The sequence below is a fragment of the Lygodium microphyllum genome, chromosome 28 (genome assembly GCF_053477565.2).
Source record: "Lygodium microphyllum isolate KBCC chromosome 28, Lygodium_microphyllum_v1.1.10, whole genome shotgun sequence".
NCBI lineage: Eukaryota > Viridiplantae > Streptophyta > Polypodiopsida > Schizaeales > Lygodiaceae > Lygodium > Lygodium microphyllum.
In genome coordinates this window covers 72,684,608-72,695,658 of record NC_141162.1, presented here as the reverse complement: position 1 = coordinate 72,695,658, position 11,051 = coordinate 72,684,608, and the positions used below count along the sequence as shown (strand labels likewise).

The 11,051-nt window shown below is 41.7% G+C and overlaps 1 protein-coding gene across 3 annotated transcripts in view; it reads right to left on the bottom strand.

Moving 5' to 3' along the window:
* Window positions 1–638: 638 nt before the first annotated feature.
* LOC148011591 (uncharacterized) overlaps window positions 639–11,051 on the bottom strand; it is a 79,316-nt gene continuing 68,903 nt past the window's right edge. For all 3 annotated transcript variants that reach the window (XM_087670581.1, XM_087670583.1, XM_087670582.1), the window contains 2 exons: window positions 2,268–2,570; window positions 639–1,513 (listed from right to left, as the gene is read on the bottom strand). In XM_087670581.1, coding sequence (XP_087526707.1) covers window positions 1,030–1,513; window positions 2,268–2,570 — 787 coding nt within the window. In that variant the 3' untranslated portion in view covers window positions 639–1,029. The remainder of the gene's footprint in view (window positions 1,514–2,267; window positions 2,571–11,051) is intronic.

The window sequence follows — 11,051 nt, the reverse complement described above, 5'->3', positions numbered from 1 at the left end:
AAGGGCGCTCGACTTAGTACACAGAAACAAACCTAAACTCCTTTGAAGTTGAATAAAAAGCTCTGTTTAGTCGCAACTTTCCTACTGTAAACACAAAAATTGTACAGATGAGAGTGGGGGAAGTATTATATGAAGCATGGGTCAAAAGCCCTCCTCACACTTGGCCTGATTAATAGGTGCTGAGTTATTCTGAAGGCCAATCATGGCCAGACTGGAGAGCACGGCTGGCAAAACTTGGGAAGCCTCTTCTGCCTAAGAGCTCTTTGTGAGGGTCAATTCAAGCATTGTGACGGAGAAACATGGCATTAATCACAGAGGTCTTGATTGGCTGCATTGTAACAACAACTCAAACAATGGGATACAATTGCTCAAGTTCTTATGCAGTTCGTTAATTGGCCTGACACAGTTACTGGTAAAATGTTGGGGAAATCCAGAGATCCTTACAGTTGTTATCCCGAACCTTAGTTGGAAACGGTGAGGCTGATCATGATAGCACCCAGCATTGAAAGCTTACACTAACACACGATACAAGGTTATACAGACACAAGGTTGATGTCAAGAATAGGTTACGCCTCAAAAACGTTATGCTAACAAGATACAAGATTAGCTAACCTCTAGATGATGCCAATCTCACACAATTTTAAAAGCTATGCAAATCGACCCTTGATTCAAGAAACATAAAGAGCATGCATCACTGTTTTGTATTCGTGGATGGCATAATTTCTACAGGAACCCTCTTTGTATTTGCTGTCCAAGTTGAAGTTCCAACTGTTGGACACAGCTTGCTTGTATGAAGCATGGTGCCACGACAATGGGAGACGACTGGCACGATCAGTGGTATCTCAGGAGTGCAGGACTAGTTCAGCAATGGGGACTAAGAACGTGACAACCTGTATCATGCCTGGAACTCAAGAACCAACAAGAATAACCTGCACAGGGGGAAGAAATGATATATATTCTCACTAAACAGCCTCCAAAAGTGGCATATTACCAATTGAACTGTTAAAATTTCTTCATAATGGCACTTCGCTAACAAGTTTCCTGCCAGAATGTTGGACTGACTCCTGCTTGCCCTAGCCAATGGACATGACGATCTGTAATTTTCTGTGACAGAAACCATCCATTCCTCCAATGGAACTCAGAAAGAGCCATGCTTTTGCTGGGAACTGAATTATGAATGGCGTTGGAGTAGTCACACATCCTTGTCACCATCTCAGAGCCTTTCGGAAAACTAAAATCTGCAGGCCTCTCCATCATCTCTTCGGTTTGATAGGTAGCAGACTTTAGATATGACTCGGCAAGTGGCAGCAGCTCAATAACCAATTCCTCTACATATGGCAAATGCGTGTTCACTATGGCTCCCACTGACAATCCACCAAGGCCAGCACTCAAAAGCCAAAAGATAGAACTCCAAAGTAGCTTCTCAACCATCACTTCTAAATACTTCTCATGAGACACTGCTGAGCATGGCAACCCTCCAGCATGCATGATTCCATTGATGGCCCTTCCCCACCTTCATAGTGAAACAACAATCATATACATGTCTGTCATGTCATGGTCAAGTATAAAATGATGAATAAGGGGACACGAGCATGCGTGCATTATTAAGTAGGAGATGGCCCTACAAATTCAATAAACAGAAACCTACAGATTCGACAGACACCTTTGTAGAAAGTAAGTTTAACAATGCCATCAAAGTTGGCATGTGTGCTGTTCCAAGCTGGAAGCAGGACTGAAAAGAAAGCCTATGAAAGAAACCTCAAGAACGTAGGCAAGGGACTAAAGCTAACATACTAGATCACGTCCACTTTAAATAGAGCCCTAGCAGATGATTGATGCTCAGTGCATCAAGTTGCTGGTTGTGCTCTTGCAATTAAAGAAGAATCAAAATCTCGGGAAAGGTGAATTGAGCTGGGCTAAACCCTTAGCCATGAAAGTTGGAAGGCAAAACCCATTAGAGATAGATAAAGCGCATGGAAATTTGTTTTCGCCTTTTCCTTGTTCTTTTCATATGATTGTGATGTGACAAGTGAACGGTGTAAAATACTTTAAGACTCATAGACCTGGTTATTACGTTTAGCTTATGCGATTTTCTTTGACTTTCCCTACCCTGCATTTTCTGCACACAACAATGACAACATAGTTCTACAAGAATGCTTGCCAATGCGGCACATGCCAAAACAAGGCCACAATTATGTCACAATATAACTGTATGCGTACTCTTGCTCTTACCTTTTTGCAAAAACACAACGTGTTTTAGTCTTTACCTTCCCCAAACTAGCGAGTCTCGACCTCCAGGTCTGATATGCATATTCCCCTTGGGCTGCAGAGGATTTTCAGGTGATGCTGACATGAACAAAAGCAGTTGAGTGTTGTTTTGCAGACCATCGAGGCGGAGCCAAGGCTGCAGCATACCATTCTGGAGAAACACAATGTCCTTCCATCGATGTGAACAAGTTTCACTCAGTACAGCTTCAAGATGACTACAGTGAGTGGCCACGATGATGGGAAATGGTTCATCTTCATCTTGCAATGATGTCACTCGTTCCCCCCTTGCCACCAATCTCCCCCTGATGCAAAATATAACATCATAAAAGAATCTCATCTCCGAAATCTACGATAAGAACACGATATATTTGTCAATCTTCAAGAAGCATCAGCATTCTTTGATTTGCGGACCCTAACTAGCCTTTGAAGGACGTGTATTAACACAAAACTCAAGAAACTATTTGCGAAGTCACTTCCATGATGTTTTTAAAATTTTGGATGCGCATTAGTAACCATAAGAAGAACACCGTGAGATCCAAGAACAAGTGGTATTTCTTCCGTTTCACTTTCATTGGGAAACAAATGTATACGAAACCCGAGAGAAGTATTTGGAAGGTCAGTTTTCTGAGAAATTAGCATGTTTCACAAAACTTATCATCACAAAATGTGGCACAAAGATTTTGTGATGATAAGACATTTTATGAACAAGACAACATAGATATAACCCACATTAGAGGAGCTGTGTCAGACCCACGGAGTGGTGGTCCCACAAGTATTGCTGGTTGGTTTTACACGCTGCTCTCAATGTAAGTGTACACCAACATGATTTGCTTTGCTTGTCACCGTGCCTTGTATATAGGCTTCCTTTCCAGATTGTATTCAACTGACAGCTGTTTTGGGTTCGAATTGCCTACTGTTTAGCATACTGTTTCTCTTCTCTTCCACTGTGGGGCTGAGATATTCGATTTGATGTTGTACCCTGTCCTCTAGACCTGAAATATGAAAGAGATGCACCCCTAAAAATCCTCATATGCACAAGCTGGTACTCTGTTTGTAGTCTAAGCCACTGCTTCCAGAGTTAATATCATCTGTCCCAAAGTGTCTAGAAAGCCAAGACTAAGGACTCTCCTCCAACTTGTGCTTGGGGCGATCCCAGTCTAGTGCCTGTTAGTAGTTGGGTCATGCACGGTTATCTCTTGCCTATGAGCCTCAGTCTAAGTTAGACAGGGGCATTAGGAGCTCTGACACTCGGTCTATCATGTGTTTTGACGGAGGCCACACCTCTTTCTACAGGATGCATTTCTTTTTCAGTCGGTTTTAGGTGTGTTCACACTCACTGCTTAGTTTCCAGCCTCTGCATTTCGTTTTCAGTGGATTAGGACTCTGTTCACATTGGTCAAGATGAGTGACCAGCTGATCCAATAGGTGACAATATTTTCTTGATTATTTTATTCAGGTCGGCCAGCATTTTTGGGGCTGGTTTGACCAAGTCAGCCAAATTTGGGCATTTCCTGCTATTTATAGCGGGCCCACTCAGTTGGCTGATCATTCACAGGTTTTGCCTCTGTGAGTTTCATCACACTTTGACATTCAAGGATACTCCATCTTCCGGTGTTGACACATCATAAGCTTGATTCGGTGCCCTCACTGATGCCTTGGGCTGCATGCAAGGATTGATCAGTCCTCATTGTATTCAGCTTTCATTCAGTTCAGTGTAGATTTTTTCCTTCCATTCTTTCATTGAATTTGGGAGGTGTAGTTCACACCCCCTTTTGACGCACACTTACACACCTAAAGTATGTTCACACATGGGATGGGAGCATGTGTAATACTAGCAAATTGCATGTTCACCTCTTGCCTTGAGTCACTTGGTGCAACCTCCATGCATGTCACATATCTAAACTAGCACAGTTAAACTCTTGGGACTCTACACAACTAGATCAACCACCTTGGTTGCACACATGGTCATGTTGAAGAATCTACTAAGCTCCACAAGACTACAATATAAGCCAACTAACTAGAATAACTCCTAACAAGAGGTTGATTGTAAGGAAAGGGGGTCTACATTATCCTAGGCAAAGAGAAAGCTCACTAAGCTAAGAAGGAAATCGTGATTGGATGAAACCACCAAATTTAACGAGTCACAATTGACTAGAAAGTGGACAACTTGTTTGAACATCACTACCACAAGCAAAGTGGCATGACATTGACACACGGTTGACCAGAAAGACAAGGTCTTGCTTCAGTATGAGTTGTGCATAAATCGTTTGAATTGCAGCTAAACACATTGGCTAAGGAAGGTGATTCCAGTTTGAGCACATACTTATCCAAAAAGCTTAGGAAGGAAAGTGCTAGCACCGCTAATCTTGTAAGAAAACACAGTCAACCAAGAGCTTAAAAGAAACACCAGGAAAACAAACTGTGACACCATCAATCGAAACAGTCAAGGAAAAAACAGGAGCCACAATTGTGAAACAATAACAAGTGAATAACGAACCAACATAGATTCAAGAGGGACTAAGGCACCACTATGCTGGAAAACAGAATTCCTAATGATGACTGAGTGAAAAAGGAAATGAAGCTAGAGTTGGTCTAAGCCAAAAGCCCAAGGAATATTCTTATACAAAGGAATCCCACAAAAAAATGGCTAAAAATAGAGACCATAGAACTCAAAGGGGCCACGCTAGCCATCAAGCACAACTAGGCCACACAAGAATACTTGCACTCTACATTCAAATTGCACTCACTCTGAATAGAAAGCAACATCCTCTGAAGATCAATACGAAAATGATTCAACTCAATGACCTTGACCTTGAATGTGCTACGAGTAGCACTACACAAATGAGTCATAATTCTAATATATGAACGGTGTCCAATAGTGCACCTATAATTCCAAAGGTTGGGATTATGGACCTAGACCCAAAAGATGATGAAAATAATACCTCTTGCCTATCTCAAAGTCAAACTTACTGCAAAAAGAGAGTACGTTGTTCATGCTCTCATCAATGAAGGAGTGAACTTTAATATTTTGACCTCTGAAGCATGGATTGAAATAGGCCAACTAGAGCTTATACCGACCAAGGTAGTCCTCCATCCCTATGGGGGAAACCTATATTCTCTCCTAGGAAAATGTACAATTCTCACAACTATCGAGACCGAAAGTCTATCCATCTTATACCATGTGCTCCCAAATCGTGAGAACGTGGAAAAGGAAATACTTCTTGGTAGGGCTTTCAAGTGAGCAACAAAATGTGAGGTTGATTATGTAACACAACGGATACATCTGATGCTCCCAAATGTGAGGATAGTTACAATTTTCAACAAGGGTGATCTTATCAGCCCTCAATAAGGAGCAAATCCCCGACTCAAAAGAGATACCAACTAGTGAGAGAAGCTTGGAGATGCTTGAGTAGTTACTTCAAGCACACCACGAAGAAAGAGAACTTGTCAACACAATCATTCTTCAAATGAAGAACCTAAGGAGGAATGCCAACAATACAAGATGTGTTAGAAGTGGTGCAACAATGGAAGAATAGACAAGTGCCGAAATAAACTGCTGAACACAAGACAGAAGAGAAAGAAAACGAAAGAATATTGCAAAAGAAGAGAACTCAAAGATGTGCTTATGAAATGGAATCCATATATCAAACACGAGAATGATGCGTACAATAGTGAGTCTTTGGCTCCAAGGCACTGGCACCGGCTCCCTCTCTCCACAAAACCTGTAGGTGATGATGTGTCTAAATGAGGAGGAAGCTGTGTATAGAAAGAAGAAAATAATGCTAAACTAGGGGTAGGCCAACCAACATTTAATTCTAGTTGGCCAACATAAAATGCCCCAAATAAGCATCATAATTAACATAATAAAATGCCTAAATAAGCTAGCCATGCCCTTAGACTCACACATGAGCTGTCTGAATTACTAATACCCTTTCTCAGATCATGGGTGATCTGATACAATATAATGATAATGATGCATCACAATCCATAACATAGAACCACTAGAGTAGAACCATGGATACCCAAGTAGTGGGTGATCAAGCTACCACCAAGGTGCTTTGGAGAAAACTAGATGTTGATGTCAATCATACTAGCTCCTGAAAATAGAAAAGAGTCATGACAGTTCTCTATGTATGTCAACAATGTCTCACAGTAGCATACAAGACCAACTTGTCAAAAATGCCATTGAACATATGTGACCATGGATTCCCCGCCTATGGCCAAGATTGCCAAAGAGTCCCCTCGAGTGAGCTTGGACTAGGAGACAATCGTACTCTTTGTCAAAGAAACAGCCCATCATGAATCTCGATGTCAATCCCAACTCTAAGATTTGAACTTGCCAGACTTCGATTGATGCATCAGGGACGTCTCTCTCTGGAACCTGTGCATTTATATATAGTGGTTGATGAGGCTCAACTACCCCATCTCACCACCCTCTTATGCTCCTTCTTTGGCACTAGAGAGTCGTGAGGAATGACTACATTACTTGGACTAGAGAGCAGTAGAAGAAGGGGCAGTCAAGCCCTTCCCTCAGTCTGAAAAAGTAGATCCCAGCTGTGCCTTGGACTTCCCCTTGGCTAGAGGATCAGAGTCAGAGTCAGAGTGTGAGGAAGAGGATGACTCGTCAGAGGAGTCTGTATCCTACTTCTACTTCTCATTCTTCTTCCGTGAGGTTGCTAACTCCTTGTAGTCCTTCTACAAGTGTCCCTTCTTACCATAGTGATAACACTGGGCCTTGGACTTCTTCTTCCTATCACCCCTCTTTGTAGCTATAAAGGCCTCAATGGAACCTCCCTAATGAGATGAGAGCCTCCCCTGTAAATGTAGAGATACCTCATGCTCAAGCAATATTAAGGGCATGTGTAAAGCTCACATGTGTAGAGGATGTCAATGCCTACAAAGCATTGGCCACTCCATCAAACTCCAAGGGGAGCTTGTAGAGTACTACTCCTACTAGATGTGCCTCTGGAAGGGCAGACTGCATGTGTCGAAGCTAGTCTCGTACTTGTGTAGCATGGAGGAAAAATGATTGAATGGTGTCCTTTGGCTCAAACTTCATCTGCTGTTGAAACTATCCATAGCCTCATACAACATCTAAGGCTTTGACCATATTTCTAGTGAAGTCCTGCAAGAGGTAACTGCCCGTAGAACTTCTTTAGAAATACACCAAAGCAATGCAAAGTATGCGGTATCGTCTGAATCCCATGTAAGCACAACTTTCTCATGATTGTTCTCATCAAAATCTTCGAGAAGAGAAAAAGGACGCTAAAGCCGAGGAATAGCCTCACATACAATGTACCAAATCTCCTTCTACACAAACCAAGCTTTCATCACATCATTTTATGTAAGATAGTCACATCACGTCCATGTAACTTATCATCTCTAGAAGTGCACAGAGGAGCCATTAGGAGAGGATAAAAGAGAAAATAGAGAATAGAAGGTATATAGAGAGAAAATACAACCAAACCAACAGTAAAGACTTCACAAAATAAAAGCTCACATGCAATGTAACAAAAATCCGATTAAAAACGATGGACTGCTGCAAAATGAAAGAAAAAAATTCAAAATTTGCTAGAAACAGTAAAAACGGCTTGTACAAGCCAGCACACTTTGGTATTTGTGTGATAGTTTGGTACTTGTTGCATAATCTTGAGGGAATTTTTTTTATTATGAGGAGAACAATCTATACTTCAATAGAGAAGTATTTGGCTACAGTTTTTTGTCCATTACTGATAGCATGGCACGTCGGGGGACTAATGATCAGAGTAGCATCCTTGGTGTCCTCAAAAACTTGATGGATCAAACTACCCGCTGTGGACCTTTACGGTCTCCAACTTTCTTGTAGCAAAGGACTTGTGGGACTATGTTATCGGTGATTTGCAGCGACCAGGAGGTCTTGCACCTCAAACACCTCAACGTAACACTAGAGAGCACGTTGGTGTTGCTGCCCCTCCTCCCCCTCCTATCAAGGATCAAAGGAGATGGAACTCAAAAGATGCACATGTACTTTCTTTGATTGCCTTGTCATCGATCATTCCACACATCCGGTCTTGAAGACCTCAAAATCAACATGGGATGTACTTGAGTGTATGTTTGTAACATGTAACAAGGCCAAAATATCTTATCTTTGTAGAGAGTTGGCCAATGTGAGCATGGATGAGTGATAGCATGACAAAATCACCTTACTCACATATAGGATTTGCGCGAGTAGTTGCTCAATGTGGATGAAATCATTCAAGATGCTGAATTGATAAACATCACACTAAACTCTCTTTCAGAGTTGTATCTTGGTTTCCACACCTCTTTGATGTTGTCTTTGAGGGGGGGGCAGCAGCCCTTTACATTTGTGGAGTTGGAAGGCCTCTTGTTGCAAGAGCAACAAACTCCGAAGAATGTTGCATTGCATTCAAGAGATGTGCTATGCTTTCCAAGTTCAAAGACGAAAAAAAAGTCAAGCAAAATGCAAAAAAATCAACAAAAGGGTAATGCTAGACAGCCCTCAAATAAGGTTGTCCAAGACATAGAAAAGTCTAAAAAGAAGGGGAAATGTCATTATTGCAAGAAGCCAGGCCACTATATTGATGAATGTTGTAAGAGATTAGCCAAAGAGAAGAAAAAGAACTCTAGTTTGGCCGTCCAAGAGACATCAACCAACAAATCTACTGATGGCGATGCTTCAATCAGCTTTGTGGAGGACTATGCAATTTTGACTTGCAGTTATGATTCTTCAATGGCTGATTCAGCATTTAATGCTGCTGAAACGCAACAAGTGTGGTATTTTGATAGTGGAGCTTCAAAGCACACCACCTCAAGGAAGTATTTGTTTTCCTCTTTGCATTCAGCCCCTGCTGGGAAGCATATTACATGTGCAAACAGTAGCATTCTTAAAGGGATGCCATACCCCAAGGTTGGGCGTCGTCTCAATCCACAATGGAGGTCATATGACTATCCATAATCCAAGGAGTAGCTAAAGTACTCAGTTGTGAGGAGTGGGCCTCTGCAGTTACCTCATCAGGAGGCAACTCATTGATGTGGATAAGACTCCTATCCTCAAATGTCTCTACCGAGATGATATGGCCTCTACATACCAGTCAAACAAACCCTCTAGCGTTGAGAACGTTATCGACTATAATGGCTAACTGGTGGAAGTGTGGATCTGGCCTCCCCACTATCCTTGCTAAGGGTTGCCACCACCATGTCTCCCCCACGGGGGATTGCATGACTAACAGGCAAAGGTTTAAGCTTTCGCTTTCGGTGTTATGCCTCTTACCTTTCATAGACAATTGTCATCAAGTGGCCAACCTTCTAACAATGTTGACAATACCGATTCTTCTTCTGTACATTTTACTACCCAGGTTTTAGAGATGACTAGGACTTTCCCTGGGTCTCACTAGATTGATTTTGATTTTGATTTTGAGTTTGTTTTGGATTTTGATTGGAATTTTGATTTTGTTTACCCTTCCCTTGCTACCCCTTCTCAAAAAATTCATAGAATGTGGACATAGTGGGTTGTGAGATCACTTACTGCACAAACGAAAGTATTTCCTCAACAGCTTGTTTAGAAACAATATGACTTGATCATCCGAGGACTTAGAAGCCCCAGTGGTAGAAAGCTCCGCGAGAAGACACCCTAGAAGATCTATTGTGCTTGCCCCTCGTGCTTCATTTGCATCTCTGTTTACATCAAACTGTATAGCACATTCCAAGCCAAAAAGTTGACAAGAGACTCTGTAGAAACCCGAATGGTGAGAGGCCATGAAAAAGAAGCTAGAGAGTATTAATCGAAATTAGACTTGGATCTTGGTGGATCATCCGAGTCATAAGAAAGTCACCAAGACCAAGCAGATTTTTAGGGACAAGCTAAAAGCTAATGGAATTTTAGACAAGTATGAGGCTCACCGTGTGATGCAAGAGTTCTTTCGACAAACATAAGGTATTGACTATGAGGAGATCTTTATTCCTACTATACGATTGATATATTTTCGTATGTTGGTCACACTAGCCACTCACCATGGTTGACCGATCTACCAGATAGATGTAAAAAGCACCTTTCTAAACGGTTATCTGACGAAGGAAGTCCATGTGGAGCAGCCACCTACATTTTCTTCTATTGACTGGAAAGACAAGGTCTTTATGGACTAAAGCAAGCACTACAGTCTTGGTTTCAAAGGATGGACCTATTCTTTAGTCTACATGTTTTGAGATATCTTTGGTGTACCTATTCTTATGGATTGACTTTTGGTCACACTATTCACCTACATTTTGTGCCATCATGTGATAACTTTGCAAATATTTTGACAAAGGCAATCAATCGGCCACTTCTTCAATACCGGTTATCTAGGTACACCCTCCCCTACTGCTTCAAATTGATGGGGAGAGGGCAACTTCCTCCAACTTTCTCTTCCACTTTGAGAGGGGGCTTCCTTCTCTTGATGATAACAAGGTTTTACTTTTCATTTAGATATTATATATTCATTTTATACTTTGCATCATCATCCACATCATTAGGATGACTATGATTATAAAAGGGTGCTTTGGTAAGTAAGCAATTCCTCTGCAACGGCATTGTCCAAGTGGCACGGTCTCTTGCATAACTCCAATGCATCGCATTCTCTTCTTATAAACATGTATCTGTGTCCATTTACCCCTTTTCGGTCTTTGGAGTGGTCAACTCTAGATCCACCATATTCAACATATCTCCCATGGAAATCTCTCTTGCTTGCTTTCTTTGCTCAACTTGCCTAGCTTGCTTCCACCTACCTTTTCTTGCCTCTACCACATAC